The sequence below is a fragment of the Aquila chrysaetos genome, chromosome 10 (genome assembly GCF_900496995.4).
Source record: "Aquila chrysaetos chrysaetos chromosome 10, bAquChr1.4, whole genome shotgun sequence".
NCBI lineage: Eukaryota > Metazoa > Chordata > Aves > Accipitriformes > Accipitridae > Aquila > Aquila chrysaetos.
In genome coordinates, this window is record NC_044013.1 from 39,837,458 (window position 1) to 39,860,570 (window position 23,113).

The following is a 23,113-nucleotide window of genomic DNA, read 5'->3' on the forward strand; positions in this document are numbered from 1 at the left end:
AGAGAAGGAGCACGTTCAGAGCTAAACGTATTTACCAAAGCACTCAGGAATTTGACAGAACAGTGGGTACCAGCTTTGAAACCGGCCTCATTTCTGCCGTGCAGCTTAGCTTAAGAGGAGCAAATCCAACATGCCACCAGCTGAGCACAGACTCAGGTGTCCACAGCTCCTTCCTGGCTGAGCTGCACTCCCCTGCCAGCTGCTCAGTCTACCTCTACAATTAGGACAGAAAATAAAGGTTGATTTTTTAACAGTTAAGAGGAGTATGACCCATGGAGCAGATGCACCTACCAGACCCTTTAAGCAGCAATACTCTATTCAAGTCTCACACACAAAACCCACGCTTTTCCTACAAAAAAGAACCATAGCTGTTGATAATCAAGATGGCTTCCTTTGTTTTGCCAGACCTTGAGCGTGCATTGACAGCAGTGAAAACTCTCCCTTTTGTACACTTTTGTAGGTAACAAAAGGGGTTTGCTCTGTTCTTTCACTTCTTCAGAGCTGATACTCATTGCTAAGAAAAAGCAAGTAGTTAAGTGAGGTGCCAAGTCTACTGTAGTTTTTCCTCTGAAGGGAAAAAAATTGTAATATTTGTTTCCTGGGGTTTTTAACAATGAAGTATTTCAGTTTTTAAAACATTTTCCTATTAGGCTCTCTGCTATAATAGGAGAACTGCAGGAGAGCACATCACGATCACGCTGCAGTGACTAAGAGCAGAAATTCAGTTTTGTCACTGAGAGACCTTCTGTAAATGCCAACTCCTACACAATATTGCACACTGCAGATAGAGATGGATGCTGGCACCTTAATATAGGCTTTGCGCTACAATTCAGTCATTGAAATTCAAATTAGTGCAGGGGTGGAAGGCAGGAGAGTTTTAGCAAGATAAGAAACACTCTTCTTCTACGTGGACTTTCAAAAAAAAAAAAAAAAAAGCCAGTAATATTTTTTTCCAGCATGGAAAGGATGCAGGAAGGGAGGGGGAAAAGTTTCCTCCAAGTCTCTAAGGAAACTGGCTTACGTACCACAACACCCGACACGAATGAAGTGTTGGAGAGATTCTAGTGCGGACATGGAGGTAGCTACCAACGTGGTTTGTCCCTGAAGGCAGAAGACTTAAAAGCCAAGGTCACTGGCTACTATTATAATTAGATAATTTTCAAGGCCATGCAACTGAACACCAAAGCAAAGACCTGGAGACATATCAAGAGGTACAAAAAGGAACTAGTAGCCCAGAGAAATAGACGGCACCATGTAGCGTTATCTGCCGGGTCTTCACGTTCCTGCTGCACTGTAACATCACTTTGTCTCCACAGGCAGCAGTGACACAGAGATGTTCTCTCCTCGTTCAGATTTATACTACAGCTGCCAGATGTTACAGCAAAGTTCAACAGCCATGAAAACAGGTTTTGCTAGTTGTTTTTTTTTTTCTTTTTCTCTTTTTCCTTCTCCTTCAAACTATTTCCATTACAGAAATGGATCATCATAGTGTTGTCACACTGCAGTGTTGTCACATTGCATTTGCCCTCTACAACATCCAATTTACCTTCTTCTGGGCCTGCAGAAGCACCTTCAGAAAGCATGCCCTGCAGTTCACCAGTTTCAGAGTTGTTCTCCAGACCACCTGACTGTGCTCCTTCTGTACGACATCCTTTAGAATTTGACCTTAAGAAAGAATTTAGGAGAAATACAAAAACCCACGTTAGAAATTCAGCTTTAATCCAGCTATGGAAACAAATCCTTTTAGTGCCACATCTGGTTTTACTCATTGTTTAAGTCTCTTGCGTACCCACTTAAACTTCCAGTTTTGATTGATTGAGAAATATTTAAAATCTAAAAAAAATAAACCTGGAAAAGTTTATGATGCATATTTTCCAAAAATGGTGACTCTCACTATTTAAGCAAACAAACAAACAAAACCCAACCAAGTACTCCGTTGCACTTAGCTTAGTTATCCAACCGGGTGTTATTATGAAATTGCTGAAAAGTAGAGTCACAGTGAAAAATACTGTCATACAGGAGGAAATAAAAATTGGTAACTTTCAGTTAGAGGATATTTTGCAAGGAATAGTGGGAAAACACACTGGGCCTGCCTTTCAAATACAAGTTTCAGACTACAGCCACAGCTGATCAAAATAAAAGAAAAAATAAAAAAAGAAAAGACGACTTGTAACCTAGTTGTAAAACCAAAAATTGATATCCAGAGGGAACAGCAGCAACCAAGTAAACTTCAAAGTAATCTCTCTTCCATGCTACAAGCACCTGGTTTCAGTAGATTGGTATTTTTTCTTTCTAGATCAAGGGAAGGTGGAGGAGGACATAACAAGAGGAAAAACGAGTAAAAACCTTACCCTAGAGCACCAACTTTTCTGGTCTTCTCTACAGCAGCTAAGCCATTTAGGCCAGAAACTCCCACATCGGAATCTGAACCTTCACAGGGTCTTTCCTCTGGCTTCGGCAGTGCCTCAGACACACTGCTGTTAGCCAGGGGCCTGGAAGAGTGATGCCGACTGCTCAACTTTGAACTCCCTACGCCACCTGAGAAAAGAGGGAGAGAAACTCAAAGCACATCGAGCTTATTTCAAAAGGCTAAGCATCCAGTTGTTTTACATCACCAGTTTGGTTACAAACACGTGTATGCACCAGCGCATCTTCCCCACCCTCAGTCTTAAAACCTTACATTGTCAAGTCAACGTATGGGCAACACATACCATTTGATATCCACTCTCTAAACACACAGAGCTTCTGTTTCAGCTGCCATGTCTGATGGGAGACTCGGGTCTCTGTGTGCTTACAGATTAATCCTTCCCCATTTTATGTAGTTAAAACTTATCTTCTACTTATCTTCTAGTAACACAGCCACCCTCTTCACTGTCATTTTTCCCAGCTATAGAGGCAAAGTCTTTTGGCTGCAGTAAGGCAGCCTTTCTAGTCCTGGACAAGGGTGAAACTGGGCACAAATGGTACAGTTACACTGTGTAATGACTTTATGGTATTTTCCAGTTTCTCACCCAAGTCTTCTCTATCTATTTAGCATTATAAGAAAACACTTGCCATACCCCATTCCAAAACTCCATTGGGCAAAATAACAATTCCTGTGTTAGGTGTTTCATTTCATTACCGCTTAAGGAAGGGCATCATAAAACTCGGGAGCAGCAATATCATACAACTCTTTCATCACATATATCGGGAGTTTTCTGGAATTCCCTTTAAGTCAAATCACAATTTAAGCTTGGGTCAGTATTTTTTGATCTATGATTTTCATTATAAAGTTAGCTCCTGAAACGTCTTCAGAGAGACAAGCAGTAACATGTAACACATACATTTACGTTCTCGTAAGTCAACTGCGTGGCACTGTTTCACAGCAGATCAGCTATCAAAGGTACAATAACGTTAACTAGATTTGAGAAAGGATCCAGTCAAGTTTCAGGGAAATTTCAGCTGCCAAGTAAAAGACTTCTTGAAAAGTTTTTGTACAACAGATGCTACGATGCATCCCATCACACAAGTAAAGATGACCTTGTTTACCTTCAGAAGTTTGACTGTCTCCCTTTAAACGAAGATTGCTATCCCCACAGTCCATAGCTCTTCGTAAAGACAGACTACCTGCTGCTCCAGAGCGAATAGGTTTGGGTGAATTACTTTTCTTACTTGCAGCTGCAAAAATATTTTAAGATGTGACAAGTGTTCAGTCAAACTGCTGCAGTATTCTGTCTTTATGCTTGTTTTAAGTGAAGTTAAGCTCCATACTAGTCTCATTGCTCATTAACTCCCAGCCCTGCACAAAACTCCTTCCACACCCTTCCTGTCAAAGATGCAGCCTAGAGGGAAGCTTAGCTAACTATGGATGCGGCCAACACTACGCCAGTAATGCTCACCTGCCTTACACTAAGACATCCTTCCGAAAGCCATCACCCAGATTTCTTCAGCCATCAGGACAGTGTAAAAGGATAAGGATAGCCAAAACCATCCCTTCAGCTCTTAAATTCAAAGTCCAGTGTAACAAAGGACCTCAAAAGCAAGAGTGAAAGGCAGGCTATGGGACTCGCACTGTTTACCACTTCTCAAATTAACCATTCTCTGAGCATGTGTCAGTGTGGATCCTGCTACAGAAACTCCTCTAGGTAGAGGAACGGAGGAGTGGTAACTGGAACAGCAAACCACCAAGTTCTACTGCCACCACACCCCATAAAGGTGGGGGATCTAGGCTTCAATGCATCAGAAGATTGCTCCTGCTTTACAGAGCACTGTATGCCTGTTCCTCTTGTTCCGATGCAGAATGAAGTGACTGCCCTGTGCCTTAGTAACCTTTGAGGGACGAGGCATTTGCTAAGGAAAGAGGTGGTATTAAAAACCACACAACACACAAAAGCTAGCACTTCCAAAGCAGCTTGATCTTTCCGTGGCTTATTGATGGTACAATTCAGGGCTCCAAACTTTAACACAACTCTTTCTCTTAAGGTGCATCATCAGAGAAGAAATTCTCTGCTCTGTGGGAGCGATGAAATGCAAAACAGGCCTTTGCTGGAGTTGCAAAAGCCCCATTTTGCAGGTCAGTATTGAAAGGGATAGAGAAGAATGGAACTATTCTACTGGTTCTTTAGTCCACTCATTTTTAGAACATATTTCTTACTCATCTTAGCTCCAAAATGCAAGCAGTAACTTGAATCAAAACCCAGAGGGCTGGAAAATCATCTCTCCCAGGCAACAGGGAAGCGAGAGAGGATTAGCAATCGGTGCTTTTATTCAGGATCATAAGCAACAAAGCACTTGCACAGCCTTCGTGCTGGTATCCAAAAGATGCCACACTGGCTTACCAGTGCTGCCACTAGGACTCAGTGACAGTACCTGAACAGACTAATACACAGGCACCTTTTTGAAAGAACTCACCTTTCAAAAGGCAGAGTCCCTCCAGAGAGAACCTTGGCTTACTTGAATTTTAGCAAGATTTCAAGTTACTAAAGTACAGCAAGTCTGAAATTTTTAAATTTTGTTCACTAGCAAGCATCATGGAACACCCTCAAGTTCATAGATGGGCCAGACACAGAGCAGCAGTCAACAAGACATGACCTTCAGCTAGGATCAGTTCAAAACTGGATTAAACTTCAGAACATTCTCACTCCATTAGGTGTGTTACTGGTTGTGGAGCAAAAGTTTTGGCGCCTTTACCGACAAGGGCTGAAACCGGTTTCAGTAACGTTTACTTGCTCAAAGGCAGTGTGGGTTTTACATTTCCAGATTCTTACAGCTGAACTTGAGTATGAGTAACTATAAAAGGTCTATTTTCAGATGCCTGGATATATAAGCCTATACAACCGACATCTGTAAGGGCAACATTTAAATCCCCCCTTTTCTATGCACTTACAATTCCTTATGTAACAACTGGTAACTGAAGACTTTGTCAGTAGTTCCATTCCTATTTCCTGCAGCTTGCTGCAGCTTTCTGTTCCACAGGCAGCTAAAGCACCTTGCTCAATGGAGAAGAAGCTGGGCTGTCCATCACATGAGCCAGCATTGCTGCTTCTCACTTCTGATAGTTGGTTTTTTACATCAGACATTTTGCTTCGAACTTCAGCCATCTGAGTTTTAAGTCTTTTCAGCATCTTCAAGTCAGGTGGCACGCGCCACATTGCCTGGTGCCTCCGCTGATCTCGATCTTTTAGAGAATAGGATGATGCTTTACCAAAGGAAAGGTTAAAGAACACAACAGGTAAATAAAACTGTTCTCAAATACAAACAGACATCTATTTTTAACAGCTGTAAGAATTCTACCTTTTGCCCTGCTATAAAAATGAGGGACAGAGAGACATTCTTCTGCACTGGTATGCAACCTAAATATTATGGTGCCAAGCACTGCACAGCTACTGGGACCACAGATTTTCATTCCCTGCCTGCCATGGAAGAAGGCCCCCAAACCTGCTCACTGGAAGAAGCAACGCTCCCAATACTACTGCGTGAATTCTCACAACAACTGAGCTACTGCTCTCTGTTGCCAGACAAGCTTGAGTTCACAAGCCTGGTTGCCAGTTCATGCCAGATTTGTTACATGTTTTTATAAAATCTGTTGCGTGCGCGTAAGGGGCTCATACCACCAACGTATCATGATAACATACAGAACTCAAAGAAATCTGAAACTAGGGAAGGAATTCCCTTAAGTACCTAACAACAGAAGATTGGGTCAAGGAGTTAATACCCGAGTAAGCCTACATGCTGCTCAGCCAGAATTAGATCAACTTTGATGTCTATTTGAAATGTTATAAATTCTGTAAGTGTTTCACTGCAAATTCAGCTGTTCAAAACCGTAAAGCCAAGTGGCTCTTAGAAACCTTCACCTTAGGAGGTGAAGTCTGGCAAACTCCAAATGTAACAGCAGTTTTCTCTTAGTTGACCGACTTGAATAAGCTCTGGGAACAGTCAAACCTTAAGGGAACCTCAGCCAAACAGGTAATTTCAGCTGCATAGCCAGTAGGTAAAGATGACCAGGAAGCCATTCAACACAACAGGAGAGCTTAATCTTGCTCGAATAGTGCAGCACAAAGTGCAACGCCCTCTCTTAAGGTCCTCTTGTCTAAGCCTTTTACCAGGCAAAACAGAGCTGAGACTTAGTCATGTGCTGCCTCCCCTTTTTGTACTTATGGAAGTGACTTCCATTTTTGGAAATATGGATTACATTCAGCAGAAAATTCATCTGCCTGTTTATGTGACTGCATTTAAAAAGGCAACCACAAAGGAACAAATAGTTTGACCTAGCTTTTAGATTCAGTAACACCAATGTCACTGTTGCAGCAAAAGCAAGCATTTATTTGTAGCAAATGGACCATTATTTCTCTTCTGTTCTATTAAGTCACCAAATGGTTGTTTCACAATCACCTGAAATAAGATGTTGCAGTAGTGGGCCAGCTAGCTCCAAATAAGTCTTAATCATGATAAATGTATTATTGAGGTTTGATTTAATTGTAATTCTTCACTACCAAAACAACAGAAACGAGCAACCTTCAGTGATAGCCGTGGGTGCCAGAATTGCCAGCTATCTTGCTTTTGCTGCACATTAAGTTAATTGCTGTTTTCGGTTGAAGGGTCCTAACTGAACAACAAATACTCTTTGAAGTCTTCAATTATTTAAATACCATGACTATTTTTGGCTCCTGACATTCTGATCCATTTTCCTTCCACAAAAGGAAAATCCTTTCCTTTCCATGTGCTTTTCCAGCCTTACTACTACACACATTTTTCTAGTTCTGTTTTAAATGCTATTTTCATACAAAAGTAAATTCCAGGATTTATTTTCTAGTTAGTATACACTGTGCTCCTAGTACTCTCAGCCATTAAGTGTACAAACTGTGTGAAGTGAGAGGTGTAACTGCTTCCTCAGCAGATAGCTGTTTCGTGTTGTTTTGTTTTCCAGTGCTAACCCCTTCTAGAAACAGGCCTTTCATTCATCTCCCACAGTTGTAGTCAAAGAAACTGCATGAACTGTCTCTCTACAATGCTGCTACACAAAACAGCCAGCCAGTTCAGTCACATCCCCCAAGAAAAGATGAGAAGGCCCCCCCTTGATACACACTTCTGTTTTTAGTTGAGTCATCTGGTGTTCTCAAGCTGAGGTCAACCATTAAGACAAAGAATGTGTTAGAGCAGGCAGTAAGATGCAGCACACCGATGAGCACAGATGAGGATATGGAAGCCTAGCTATCAATGAAAAGGAATGCCTGTCATCCTCTTTTCCCCCTCCCCTCCTCAAATCTGCTTCTAACTCTGGGACTGCATTCTCAGAGACCTTTTCCACATTGGAATTAAATCATCTGATATGTGATGTACAGTTACCTCTGTTCTGCAGAAGAGAGGCAGGGGGACGTGGCTGAAGGCCCCAAAGGTTCTCCATACCATTTCTGTCTTTTAGATCCAACAAGTGGATTAAAATTAAGGGATCTATATCTAGTAAACTGCTACTGGCTGTTGAGCCTAGGGCACTTCCTCCCCGCCTTGAAGGTCTTCCACTTGCACTGGTGTAGCCATGGCTAGTACCTAAGGAAGAGTTATAGAGAAAGAGTGTGCATACACATGAGACAGGTGATGCATTATTTCCTGTAAAATTAAAAGACAGAGTTCTACAAGCAGATTAGGAATGAAAACATTACAAGAAACTTAACAAGACATCAGTATTATTTCATGGATTTATGGATTTTGAAGGCAATCAGATATGCTTCTAACTAAAAGTTTAAGCTAAAAAGCACCGGGCAGTGGGGAAGAAGGAGAACAAAAAAAAAAATAAAGAAAAAAAAAGGAGTACTTCACTTCATACCTTTTATGTAAATCTCTTAAATAGATTGGTGAACAAATCAATACAAAGAGCATTTATTCTGAAGACATGCACATAAACTTTCTACGTGTCCCCATCCCTCCCCCCCAATTAGATTAAGGGGGTGGAGGAGGTGGCGATCTTCAGTTAAGTTCTGCTCTGTGTTATGATGTTCCCAGTACATAGTGGCCAAGGCACTCAAAAGATGAAGAGAGTCTTAAGAGAAAATAGTTAGATCTGTGAGACTAAAATTGTACAGTTTAGTAAAACTCCTTTCCAACACAGACAGGTGACACTACCAGCATTCGGACTAGAAAGCAGTGCAAGCAGGTAAATGCAAGAAGCTCAAGTGAAGAGACTGTGTCAGCTTTTACAAATGCTGTTAAAAATTACTTTCTAAAAGCTCCTAAATAAATGCTGTTTCTACAGCCACTGTGCTCCTACTCTAAAGGCTATCCTTTCAGAAGGAAACAGACATGTCCCACAGCTGCCTAGCTCTCAAGAAACTTTTGAGTAGTTTTGAATCAGCAGCTAGAAGCAGGACAGTTAAGGAACTCTCTCTTTCAAGCACTAGCAGACTTCCACAGCAGCATAAATACCACTTCCAGTGGATGCCACTTCCAGTATCTTTGCCATAAATAAATATACTGATATTCCATATACATATTTCTTTGAGTCTTATTAACCTATGGCTAATTTGGGCTATAATCATCTCTAGGCTGCAAGAAATCTTAGAGCACCTTTTCATTATTACATTTAAAATGTATTTCTGCTTGACTTGTAAGGATTCTTTACTTCATTCCCTCCAAGTACTTCAGGTTTTACAGTGCACTAAAACCTAAGTGAATGTGTCACACGTTCAGGGGCCACACAGACATCAGTAAAAACTGCTTGTCAGTCTACTCTTTTGATCAGAATGGAAGTGGTTTCAAAGAGGCAAAAAAAAAGCATCCCTCCAAACTTATGCATCATTTTTATACAAGCACATTCAGAAAATTTCTCCCCCTTTCTTTTAATGCACCAATGAAATGTTTCTGCTACACTGCAATAATCAGTACAAACCACATGATGCAGCATTTCCAAAAATAGAAATGCCTGCAGAACACACAGCTTGGTCTTGCTTCCAAGAAGAACAGGGGAAGGAATCCAGCAGTGTTTCGCATATGTGGGAATTCTGAAGGCTGTTTTTCATACCTGATGCTCCAGGAGTAGCAGCAGCTGCTGCATCCTCCATGAGATCTCCTTCTTCCAACTCCATATTACTGCTATATTCCACATCATTTTCTCCAGACCTTAGGAGATGATTGGGGTGGAAAAAGGAGAATGCAATTATTAGCTTTTTTCAGCTCTTGTTAAAGGTTATGGCACACACCTTGAAAACAACATGAAGCACCGTAAATAGTATTTTCTGCATTCCAAGCTACACAAACTGAACAAATCAAAAGTGTGTTAATTAAATGACTGACTCACTAACCAAGAGTCCAAAAGTGCCATACATATCTAGACTGTAAAACCTGATCCTGCAAACTTCTATATTTGTATGTGTTACAACACATTCTCATGTTTTAATGAAGATTCTAGGATTTGACATCGTCTCAGCTAAGAACCTTAAATTCTCTAGTTTAAGTAACTGTCCTTATTATCACTCTCCTACAACACTTCCTAATACCAAACCTCTCTTTCATTACAGTGTAGAAACAGATTTCTTAATAGTGTTTTGGGAAAGAACCTTCACACACTATCACTTGTCAAAGACAGAATACAACACTAAAATAAATGAAGAGATCAGAAAGATAGCAACTAACTAACTGAAAATTCAATGTTTAGTGTTAACTATATCAGTTCATTTTGTTTCCAGTATAGGAAACACCCCTCACATTGCACTAGAATCCTCCCCACAACCAATTGTGATATAGCAAATGAATCAGTTTCCATTGTAATATTAGGATGATTACCCTGGGAGACAAGTTGATGATCTGAAAAGCATTTTAAGTTACTTACATAGTTTCTTCATCAATATCATTTTCTTCAGTGTTACTAGTTGCTGTCGAACTAGCTGAAGAGCTGCTACCATCAAGGTGGTTCACCTCATCTTCTCCAGCAAGATCTATATCCAAGTCACCATCAGAGAGCTCATGCTACAGGAAAAACGGAACACATCTTTATAAAAAGAAACATTTCAGTGGCACTTTAATGTATTCACCAAAAGCTATGAACAGAAACCGCCTCTCCCCAGACTGTCACACTATCATGCAGGAGTTAGGAGGGTCTCAAAGCACAATAAAGGCTGGTAACAAATAGAGAAGTTGGATTTTTCAGCTGCAACTTGGAAACTTTTTTGTGGTAGGATCTATTAGCTCTGTTCTGGAACATCTCTCTAGTGTCATCTCTCACTGCTAGCTCTCAACTGTGTTTTCTCCTATTTCCATCCAGAGGATAATAAATCTAATTTACAGTTCAGAAGTTCACCTATGTTTCTACTGCTATCCTATCATAAAAAGCTACACATAAACAAAGAGCCAGGAAAAAGATAATTCCTACATTAAAGTCTTCATGCTGGATCTTCTCTTCCTCCTCTTCCTTGCTATCTCGCACTAGTCCTGGAGCAGCAACATTCTCAAGTAGTATTTCAGTGCTTTGTCCAGATTTCTTTGATCTGGTTTCTGGACCATCGTCATTCTGGGGACTAAGATGAGTGTCTGGAGGTGAAACGCCTCGTGATTTCTGAGTCCGGGAAAGTTCAATCGCAAGTCTCTTAAATATTAGAAGGATACACAAAAGTATACATAGAAGACGACAATGGAGCATCATCATCAAATAAACTAGTATATATGCAAGTGAACAAACATACTTGAACAATGCCAACATCAAACTACCAATAGCAACCCAAATAAACACAACTGTCAAACATGAACATTGTAACCTAAACCAGATAATTTCTGGTCAGTAAAACGTGATTTTACATTAATATACATCTCGCTTACTTCTTTAAGGTTATTTATTTGTTGGATGTAACTCGTCTGAGCTGCTTCCAATTGAGCAATGTACCAGTGTTGATCTCGGCACTTTTGGAAAAAGGTCGGCGAGCGCACTTGGAACCTTCAAAGGAACATTTGAAAAGTTTTTTTCTTTTTTGATTGGTTGGTTGGGGTTTTTTGGTTTGGTTTGGTTTTTATTCCCCCCACACACCCCAAATCCAAAAAGCCCTGCATAAGAACATCATACAACCTGAAATCTAGTGATGAAATAAACTTAACAGACAACATATACTTCTATAGTCAGTATCCTGAACACACTGAACAGTAACAGTAAGTATTTTGTAGGAGAGGCAGTTACGTGAGAGGTGGTTATCTTCACAAATCAACACTAACAAAATTAACACGCTACAAAGCATTTAACAGGAGCAAGAGTAGGACTGTACAGAGACTATCTGAAGTAAATGGATAAAGCTTCTATATTTTGTCGTAACGTTGCAATTCCCATTGACAGCATTAGTTCTCCTAAATTACAGGCTTCCTTTATTCCCAAAGTTCTCCTATGCTCACTACAACTGTTTCTAAGGAGGGGGAAAGAACACCCTTTTCCTTTAATTTAGTTAGCTACAGATGTCTAACCCAGGCTTATTAGCGTCAAGCATAGCTACTTCTCAAAGAAAGAGATAAAGTTTCCACAACTCCCTTCTGCACATTTTCTTCCTTAAAGCTTATGACAATGAAATCCATTTATGACAAAACATGTCACAAATTTTTTAAGATTCAATTACTTAATGATTTCCTATTTCAGTAGTAGGTGTGATACTCTGTGAAATGATAGCAGAAGAGAGCCCTACTAAGTTGTCTTCCTTACCTTAGAATCACAGTGTCATTTTGCCTGTTTAAATAGCCTTCGTTGGCTAGCAAGTCTAAACGAAAGAATCTGTTGTAACCCCAACATTCTCCAACTTCAAAATCAGAGGCAAACTCTCGAATTATGTTTTTGGTGGGATCGTTGGTGGACTGATGAACCATTTCTACACGGTACTCATACCTACACAGGAGAAGATCACAGGTATTACTACCAAAATAAAGATGTCAGAATTGCAGAATGCGTCAAGTTTAACAGAACTGCACTTCCTGGGAGGCTTGCGTGCCCAGCTGAAGAGGTGACTCAGTCTTAAAATTTTACTGAACACTTACATAAACAGTACAAGGGGGAACAAAGTAGTAATAAGGAGCAGAGTGGTAAACCAACTCTAGGATTGAATACTAGGAGACAGATAATCTTATCAGTTGTTTTGCCAGCTTGCTTTTTGTCTCGAGAAAGCCACTGAGTAACAACTTTAAAATATTATCTCTGGGCATGATTCAAAGCTCAACAGACAACAGAAGTCTCACTATTCTTTTCAAGAGGGCTCTGCATCAGTCCCTAGCAACGCTACAGAACTTGAGGTCATTCTTTGCAAACCTCTCCAGATGCTTTGCCAATAGAAAAAAAAACAGCTGCTCTTGCTACAGGTTTGCTTACTTGGATGTCTCCGGCAACCCAGCGGACAGCTCCAAGAACACAGACAGGTAGTAGCCCCGTACTACTCCATTTCCATCCTTGAAATAAATAAAATAAAATTGAGAGGTAAATTGGTTAAAAAAAGAAAGCAAAACCCAGAAAAACAAAACAAAACACCTTGATACACCCTTGAAGCTTAGAAAACAGCTTCAAACAATACAGAATTTGCAGCAGTAGTCTACTTTGTATGCTACAGTTTTGATTTTTAGTCTTCTGTGACCTAGAACTCTTACTGTATCTTGAAACATGGAGTTTGCATCTGGAAGCATATATGCAATCTAGTATTGGTATCTCAGACATAAATCTCAAAACAGAGCTTTAATTACTCTATTAACATTTTAGGGGTTCAATTAAGTGGAAGACTGAATAGACAAACACTTATCAATGTGTTGGAAAAACATTTAACATATAGAAAAATCAGTAAAAAAAGCTCATAAAAATCTACTTAGTTTATTACAGTCCAATTCTTCTCAAATTCTCAACATGGAAACAGCTCAGGTTAAACATTAGTTCTGAAATATTTTACATATAGCTGCATTTCAAAGCTACTTAATTTTTGAAAGCAGAGCAATTTCTTTAGAAAAAGAAAAAAACATGCAACATGAAAAAGTTAGGTCAGTTAACTGAGAAGCAATATTAGAATCACCAGAAATCAAGAAAAAACATGGCAAAACCTCCATCACACTCACCTTAATCAAGGATGAAGAATGGCTCAACTTGAATCCTCTAGGTTGAAGAAACATTTCAACTTACCATTTAAAAAATAAATTTTAATGCCTTCTGACAGCACACCTTATGTAGTCAATCCTGAATTTACTATACTCTGAAAACCTACACAGGTGTCCACCACTGCATTGCAAGAATACAATTCTGTGCATACATGGGCTTAACAGATTAATCCAGTTCTCTGAAGATGCCATGTAAATCACTAACAAATAAAACTTGTACTCCACCACTAAACCTGTATTTCTCCAAACACAGCTGCAGTAGCAGCCAGAGCCTCCTGGCAGCACTGACCAGACTAGTGGACTGTAAAAAGATCACACCTTGTGGGTTAACATTCCAACACTGACAAACATATTGCTTCAGAAATCTGAATATTCAGCCTACCGAAAGGACATTAGTACAACACACACGTTTTAACGTCAGCATTTGAGAACTGGAGGCACAGTAAAACAACTTTAACTAATACCTTGTCCTCCTCCCAACTTCCCAAATAAGTATTATTCATAAACATAAATATGGTAAGTTATTCTGTACCTCAGTTCTGTAAGAAACATCTGCAAAACCCACTCAGACAGAAAGGGTAAAAATATCTATTCCTATGGCATATTGGTAAGACCCATTTTTAATTGCTTTTAAATTAACCGGATTAACTATACTGAGAATGCTCATGCTGGATATCTGGCGGCAGAGAGGGGATACTCCAATGGTTGGTGATCAACTCTACAACCTTATTAAGTTCTTTTCATGCTGCTTTTTATATACAACATGAGAAGAGACCACCTGATGTTTCCTTACAAAAGAAGCATATGAATTCTGATTAAGTGTTTTGGATGGAATAACAACTCTAGTTGGAAATATAACTCACTGGATAAACTTTTAATCTCCAGCAAAGTCCAGACACTTGAAGAGGTGGACTGTAAACAGGATCAGCTCGCTGACGCAACGTACTATTGAGAAAGGAAAAAAAACATTTGCTGTTGGGACAAAGCAAAACCCTCCATGAACTAGTAAGCTGCATACACACTTGCACTCTTACACTCTAGAGCCATCCTTCTTGCTGCACAGAGCATGTAGCAGCATATGAGGCCCATCCAAAATGTTAAGTGTCCATACAAATATATATATTCCTTGCAAAATTATCTAATCTTTTTTTAAAAGAGAAAAACAAGTAGTTTGCCTTTATCATGGAAAACCTTTCTAGCTAACAGTTTAGCTAGGGTTAATTGTTCACCTGGTAAACAAGAGGTTTTTGACTGAATTCCTATAGCTTAGTTCCAACCTAATGGTTTTCTGTAGAGGCTATTCTGCATTTTAAAGAATACTGCTCATGTAGAAAAGAAGCAGGAAAAGCTTCCCAATATGCACAGTAATTTAAGATACATTCTTACCTGAAGTTTTCCAAGACAAATGTAGTTGAGTCATAGGCTGGAACCAATTCACTGGGGGGGTGGGAGGGAAATTAATATATTAGAGTTGAATAACATGACATTAAAAATCCCAACTTTTGGAATCTTCAGAAGCATTTAAGATGATTTAGGTCACCAGAGCCACTGAAATTCACTAGGACTACACTGGGTTATTTCAGTACTTCTGAAAATTCCATTTATAAGCCTTCTCCCCAGTACCTCTTCATGTGATATCACACAAGAAAACAAGTATTTTATGTTATGAAGGGAAAAGCAACCAAAAGCATTTAAGAGGATTTGCCCTTTTATCTGTGATGGCTAATAATCTCTTAATAAGGTGAATTTTTAATGTAAGACTCCTTGCTAGTTCTAGAAAGGATGAAACTATTGCATGGCTGAAAGCACAAAGCTTAAATGGTTTGTGTTTCAGAGCAGGAGATACCTTACTGCCATTGGAAAATGAACATTCAGATTTAAACCCTCCTCACAAGGGCATTTAATTATTCTTTTCAGAAAACATGTCAGGAAAAAGAGTTTTGAGATTGTATTTAAAAGCAAGCCAAACTGACTTTTGCTAGAGAACACATTATTTGAGGAATTCTTTTAAGACCTCCTACTATCAATTTTTTAGAGATGCTTTTCAGCCAGCTAGCCTAAACTCTCAACAGACTTCCTCAGAACTCAGCACTCTTTTTATGAAGAAATGTGCTATGAAGTGATTTTGGCTGTATATTCTGAATTAAGGTGACCTGCAGAGGCATCTCATGAGAGCCTTGCAATTATATACTGAATGACCCAATAATACGAGAAAAAGGACAAATCAGTAAACTAAGTGTAAAAGAGAAAAAAAATTGTCAGCTGGAACCCACTGTCCTGACTCCCCAGCAGGGACTACAGACGTAAAATAAGGCTTGCTGGAACAGAAAAGCCTACTTGCAGCTTAGGTTACTGAGAGGAGTAAGTTAAGCAGTTTATAATTTTCAGTGTACAAGCCTGGACCCAAATTCAGTCAAAGATATCAAATTTAACACAGAAGTGGACCAAATCATGTTACCCCACAGATTACCATTGCCATAGCTCATGTAGCTGTGAAGTATGACCCCCCTTCGCTAGAGGCAGGTATCAGGCAAGCTCTCCAGCAACCTATCTATCAGCCACCTATCAGCCACTCTCTCAAAGCCACATGTTAAAATACAGTGGTACTCTCCTGTCCTAGTTTTACAAAAGGCTGACGTACATAAGAATACACCTACCTCCCAGACTCACTGGAACATCCTCCTGCACACAGTGGTACAGTAAAGTGAGAGTTACTCTCCTCTAAGTTACTTTAAACATTTTTTAACAAGCAAACCAAATCTTTGTAAGATGGCTTTCAGGTTCAAATTACAACAGAAGGGAAACTGAATGCTTACCTTGTGAAGTCTGGGGGGACAGGAGTAGTGACAAACGAGGCCATAGGCTTCCGATGAACCTGCTGGAACATCATCAGAATCTCTGAACTTTTGGATATCAACTCACTCTTACTGCACGATCGTAACTATATGGGGAAAAAAAAAAAAAAGAAGGAAAAAAATCCTTATGTCATTAGTAGAATCCATAGGTTTTGACCACTTTTGTTTTTAAACAAATAAATTGCATGGCTGTCACAGCTTCAGAAAGATTACCCACAGTGCAATGTAAAATGAAGCTTGGAGGGTTTTGGTTGGGGTTTTTTTTTGTTTGTTTTCTTCATTTGTTTGGGTTTTATTTCCCTTGAAACTGTCAGCTCTTAAGACTAAGAATTTGCCTATGATAGCCGATGGTCATGTGTTCTAAAATTTCTGTTAGGAATTCTAATTCTGTCTCAGTCCAAAGCCTGCACAACACATCTGTGAAGTCCTGAATATTTAAGACTCTGAAATTCTACAATGAAAGTTACAGCAACTACTACGTACTTCACTTGGGTTAAACTAAAATATATATAAGATGTCTGATTAATACTAAGTCACAGCTATTACTGTGTTTAGGCAACAATAACAAAGTAAATCAATCTGGAAAGGACACTTAATTAGCCATTGAGATAATTTGCTCAAATACATCACAACACAGCAATACAAGCTCCTGTGACATTAGACGGTTCTTTTACGTTTTATTTATTCCTTTACTGCTGTATTGCCAAGCACTGTACCTTTTTTTGTCCATCCAAATTTGAACAAAACAAAGCCTATATTATCTTAAATAGCAGGCCAAAACCCCGACTTCAATCCACTTAATTCGAGATATCTTACAAAACCAGTGTAGTAACAAAGGTTTGGTGGGTTTTTTTTTCAGATTTAGGAAAAAAAAAAACCAAACCAAACGCAACTAATCTTAGATGTTCCTTGAATAGCTAGTACTGTATTTTCTAAACCTCTTTAGTAAAGGAGACAAACCTACTCTGCTTCTTGTTTATACTTTAAACATTGGAAAAACATCTTAAACTTACATTTAAAACTTTGTCAGGCTTAAGCGAGACTAATATGTACGTTTTAAAAAGTGATGTTTTTGCTGTTAGTTCTCCAAATAATTATATTACTTTCACAAAATAAATATGAAATTCAAAGCCTCTCTTCACAAAGACATACAAGATGACTTTAAATAAGCAGTAGAGACCTACACAGTTGCCAGATGTCTGCATCTTCTCAATTTTTTTACTAACTAAACTTTTCCTCCTATTTTTGGAGGAGGAGAGGTCATGTTTCACTAGCACAAATTTGTTATTATTTTACTGGGTTTTTTTCTGCAAAAGAGAAGCAGATCTGCAGAGTTGCATACACACTGCTCTTCAGGATCTAGAAGGTCCTCACCTGGACTGCAACATAAGAAATTTCTGAATAATGTATAAGCAGAGAGCTCTCAATGACAGAACAGACAAAAAAATGCTGATGCATGGTATGCAGGAGCACCCATCCTCCTGATGTCATCAATTCTTCAACTAAGACATTCCATCACAGGTATGAAATAAGTACAAGTGCAAGGAAAACACGATAATCACTGATCAGGTGATAAAGCCATCTTAGCATTCTTACTGAATCAAAAGCAGTGCAGGGAACAAAAAGGAATACAGGACAAGAGACATCACTCACAAAGAAGCTTAGCCCCCATCTCCAACTTAAAACGTCAAACTGCTGAAAGATAACTACTGGATGCAGTAACGCCTGAAGAAAGAAAACCCTTCTGTTTCCTCAGAGCAAGCAGAAATTGTTCAGGGCAAGTACAATCAAGCTCTGCAGAACTTGAAAATTTCTTTTCCAAAAGCTGAACTTACATAGCTAGAAGCAAGATGAAAAAAAGTGCTACCACGTCATCTTCTTGGAAAGACACATGGACAGGAGTGAAAGAACTAGAACCAGTTCAGTTTTCCTCCAAAGCACAAAGAGAAACAGAACATTTTTGTTTATTCTCCATTTATAGCCACCACTATTCATATGCAGTTGGTAGCAGCAGAACCAACAGAATCTACCCACACCGTCTAAACGCTAAGTTACCTTAAACAAACACATAACCTTGTAGTTTGATATGATATTGCTATTAATCCCTGTACTAGTTTTTCAAGCAACAGAAGACCTTTCATTATTTCTAGAAGACATACTTGTTTTTAAGAAGAAATTCTGCAACCTAAGGCCACTTAAATGAAAAGATACCCTCAAGAAATATCCATCAATTAATAGTTTAAAAATAAATAAAATGATAAGAAAGGCCGACTGAGGAGGGATCTATGTAATACTACATTTCAGCTCTTTTCACAATCACCTGATGTTCGACTTCTTGAAGCAGGGATTCCAGAAGTTCAGTTTCTTGAGTAAGTGATGTCTTTTGACCTATTTAAAGAAAAGAAGACATGTTTAAAGAAAAAAAAGACATACTCACTGGATTTTAAGAAACTGAGATTTTTTTATTTTTTTATTTTTTTTTTTTTTTTACCTGGAAGCTGCCCCAGAACCTACTCAGGTAAAGGATTTCTAAATATACCAAGGTTGATTGAGAAAGCATTTTTAAAAGCAAGCTTACATTTTTAATTAGAGCTGTAGTGAAGAACTCACTTGAGGTTAGGACAGTAATGAAACATTCTGTGTCCCAGAAATGGCAGGTTTGTTGTTTTGGGGTGCTTTTTTGGACAAAAAAAAAAAAAAAAAAAAAAGGCAGGTTTGACTTCACTGAATTTGCTATCATCCAGACAAGCCTCTTTTATATTAGCTGACACTCTTCTCCTAAAAGCCACTATTTGTCTTGACTTGGTTGTTTAAGTGTTTTCTTTACAAAAAAGAACAAACAATGTCTAAATGTGTTTGTGCATTTCAATTAGGATGAAGACCAGGATGAGAAAGAACAAAAACCTAAGTCACATTTGTCAGTTTTCTATCATGGAGATTTACTTTGTCTCCGTCATAGATTACGTACCTGAAGAGTATTTGGCAGTTGTTAGAAAAAAACAAAACAAACAAACAAACAAAAGGTGTTATGTTACATGGACAAAATGTTAACCAGACATTCTATCACAGCTTTAAGACTACTCTTTACAGTACTGGTATTTTAGTACACACAAAAATAAATCTTGTGGCTGATTACCGTATTCAATATAGGCACAAAAATATGTATGAATGCACGAATCCTGGGTTTAACTCAAAGCAAACATGTTAAAGTACTGACATGAATTTGAAGAGGAATTTGAAACATAGCTAATATATATTTATTATGTTGTTTTGGTTTTTATGGAAATTAACAAAGAGAATAAAAGCAAGCATTATCAAAGCTATGGACATTTTCCAAGCATGAACTTTTCAGGTTTTCTTTGGGTGGGTGGCGGGGAGAGAGGGTTGATGTCTGTCTCTGTGTGTGATGATTTCAAGCATCAGAAACATTTTCAGCACAGCTGTTTTACTGCCTTATTTTTACTTCCAAGACAAGTACATAGATACAAGGTCAAGGATCTATTTGTCTGTGTACTTTGATCTACCGGTGGTATACCTTGCAAAACTAAGGTCGTAAGTATAACATTTCAAGAGTGTCTAAAGAAACTGATATCCCAAGAAGATGTCATGTTTAGTATGTGCTCCTATCAATGCATTATGGAAATGAAAGCACACGTGGAATAACCAAGGCACAGATGCAAAATTAGCTGAGCACAGCATACAGAGTTATAGCCAACTGAGGAATATTCTGTCCTTCTCACTGAAAGCTACACTTAATTTTCAGTAGTGTTGCTTTAGGAGAGCTGAAGTGACCAGTCCCTGGCTAGCAAAAGCGTCAGGAACCAAAATAGCAGCTCTGATTCCAGATGCCATGTTCTTCATTTGCAGACAAGGCTGCCTGTATGCATGGATCCAAACTGTTGCTCACCAGACATCTCATATAGACTTCTAATTTTTAAAAATTACATTAAAAGGAGTATATATCACAAAGATGTCAAATTACAGAGGTGGACTTCTTTGCTAACACAAATTGTGGTATAAAAACACTTCAGGTGAAAGGTACTAAACATCTTCCAATTAGGTGGAAACATTCTCCAAGTTACTATACAAAAGTTTCTAACAAAACACAACCAGGTTACATCTAACAACTTAGAACTGTATCACAGTAACTACATAATTAAATAAAAGCGTTGCTGTAGGCAGAAGTTCTGTCAGCAGTTAACCTGCTTAACACCACAAAGTGTGTAAGGAGTCATATTCCCAGGGCAAGAAAGTTTCTCAGTAGATCTACACATTGTTAATATATTTCTCATACTCATAACAGATCAGGCAAATACCTACCCATTAATGTTATGAGCTTATTCTTCAGCTGAGTGTCTAACCGAGCAATCATCATCTCCACTGCATTCCTGATTTCCCGAACTCGTTCATCCTTTGCACTACGCACTGCCTCCACATTCCTCTCCTAAAACAGGGTTCAGGAAAAACATGCATAAAACCAAAGCTTTCACACTTTTGCATGTTTCACTCATTTACACGTTGACTCCACTCTTTCAGATCCCAGAAATGCCTAGGCCTCCCTAGAGTCCCCTCCAGCCCTATTTTTCCATGAGGGGAAAAAAAAAAAAGTAATCCTGGTCTTACTGAAGCTTGCATGTTCAGAATAAGAAAACAGGAATGTGTTTTCAGACGAGCTGTATCACAGGCTATTCCTGCTGCCAGCTGTAAATATCCTTTGACTTTTACTGAATACATAAGCGTGCCCTCTGGTGGGTGACCACAGGTTAACAGTAAAGTTGAGCAACATCTTCTCATTACATAGAGATTTGTCATATGGGGATTCTTTAGCATCAAAATTTGTAAACACAACTGCCAGTTTCTCTTCTGTAACTTGGGCAGCATAGAAAAGTTACCTTCTTGGTAACAAACACGATTTGATAAAAATTGCGCTCTTCACCCTGGAAGGTGAAGGCCACCATCCTCTCCACATTTCACAAATACAGGTAGCCCACTTGGTGATGTAACAGTCACATTTAAGCTGAACCAGAGCTAACCTACCACAGCATGTGGCAAACAACTACCTGAATAATAGCATAGACAAAAACCATACAGAAACTTGTTTAAAAAACCCTTATTTTACCTGCACAAAGACTATACAATAAATGTAACAGCATTCAGCAGAACACAAAAATAATCCTTCCTAAAATACAAGAAATTGTATTGAATTGTTAGAATTCCCACTGAAACTGTCAAAGCTGAACATGTGGATATTTGGATGTCTAACACATTTACCCTTATGGGGAAGAAAAAGGAGGTACACAAACTTCAAATCTCTAACTGGTGAGCTGCTTTCCAGCCCATCCTGTAGGCTCAAATATACTTATAGTTTATTCTCCTAAAGAAAGGAAAATAAGCTTTATTAGAATAAAGCATTTTTATACTTGTTTAGCATGGCAGACTGCACTTTTGTAAGTGTTGACAAAAAAAGTCTTTCAGAGAACCGCGCAACTCTAGCTTTTATATAGCATACACCCAAAGAAAAACTCCCTGTTAGCTAAGTCACATCATCTTCTGTCTGGCAACTACAAAACCAGTATTGAGAATATGTTAATCTTTCCACATTGTATAAAAAGAGTATAACTAAAAAGTAAAAATATCTGTCTATGGGATAATCTGATTACCTTCACAGAAACAACAGCTTCTAAACAGGTACTGAAGACATCATGAGCATATGAAATGGCACACTACAGGAAAGCTTTAACATTATCTTGGACTGATTTCTTACCACTTCTTGCACCAAACTGATCAATTCCATGAGTCTTCTCCGAAGCTTTGCCACTTCTTCGTTTACTTTTGTGACATGTTGCTCATAGATTTCTGCCAGTGGCTTAAAAGTATGTCCTCCATGCTGTTAAAAAAAAAAAAAAGGGGGGGGAGGGGAGGAGGTGGAGAATAATAGACCATCTCATTTTAACTTTATTCCACTCCTATTAAATTACTGGAAGAGAGGGGAAGAAAGCCGCCTAGTGTATCACTCATTTTGGAAAAGTTCCAAAGCAGATTGTATGTAGGAAGTCTGTCTTTCACTTCCCTTCATAAGAAGTCAAGAATTTGGCTTTCATACCATCAAAGCTTCCTGTCAAGAGTTATTTGGAGCCTCAACAGTCCTCCAAAAATAAACTGCTTCATTCACTGTGCAATTCTCTAACAAATCAAATAACACTAGAAGGGTTATTTTATTTTTATTATTAATATTAAAACACCCTTCCCAAAGCACACTGTTAACCATTTATATTCCAAACAATGACAGCAGCCTCTCCTTGGAATTCTCAACTGAAAGCGTAATAAACAGTATGGTGAACTGTGCTACTAATACAGCTTTGAAGACATTCAAGATTACAGGCCACGAAGTTTAAATAACCTAAGTGTTATCTGTATTTTCTGAGAAAGACTTCTTCCTTTGCCCGTAAAATTCTCAGCACCACCTACAGATTGTCCAAGACATCATGAAGTTTATAACAAGGAAGGTAATTCTGACCTCCTTTTGGCAAAAATTCAATTTGCTTCTCTAATTATAAACAGAAGGTATCGCATTTCACAACCAATGGTCACATTAAATTATAAATACACGTACAACTACAGTATTTGCATGGCAATTCAATAGCCATAACAACATTTTCATAGCATTTCTATTTCTTCAAACTGGTGTC

General features: G+C 38.7%; 1 protein-coding gene across 5 annotated transcripts in view; it reads right to left on the minus strand.

Annotated features, from left to right (window-relative positions):
- TRIM37 (tripartite motif containing 37) overlaps positions 1-23,113 on the minus strand; it is a 31,361-nt gene that overhangs the window by 2,282 nt on the left and 5,966 nt on the right. For 4 of the 5 annotated variants that reach the window (XM_030027530.2, XM_030027532.2, XM_030027529.2 and 1 more), the window contains exons 6-22: positions 22,189-22,311; positions 20,745-20,868; positions 18,745-18,812; positions 16,386-16,510; positions 14,956-15,006; positions 14,433-14,514; positions 12,803-12,879; positions 12,146-12,325; positions 11,284-11,398; positions 10,841-11,053; positions 10,301-10,437; positions 9,494-9,591; positions 7,825-8,025; positions 5,366-5,677; positions 3,529-3,657; positions 2,352-2,538; positions 1,547-1,665 (exon numbers count right to left, since the gene is read on the minus strand). In XM_030027530.2, coding sequence (XP_029883390.1) covers positions 1,547-1,665; positions 2,352-2,538; positions 3,529-3,657; positions 5,366-5,677; positions 7,825-8,025; positions 9,494-9,591; positions 10,301-10,437; positions 10,841-11,053; positions 11,284-11,398; positions 12,146-12,325; positions 12,803-12,879; positions 14,433-14,514; positions 14,956-15,006; positions 16,386-16,510; positions 18,745-18,812; positions 20,745-20,868; positions 22,189-22,311 — 2,341 coding nt within the window. Of the gene's footprint in view, positions 1-35; positions 215-1,546; positions 1,666-2,351; positions 2,539-3,528; positions 3,658-5,365; positions 5,678-7,824; positions 8,026-9,493; positions 9,592-10,300; positions 10,438-10,840; positions 11,054-11,283; positions 11,399-12,145; positions 12,326-12,802; positions 12,880-14,432; positions 14,515-14,955; positions 15,007-16,385; positions 16,511-18,744; positions 18,813-20,744; positions 20,869-22,188; positions 22,312-23,113 lie in introns of all 5 variants that reach the window. The other variant, XR_005933312.1, reaches the window with a different exon arrangement.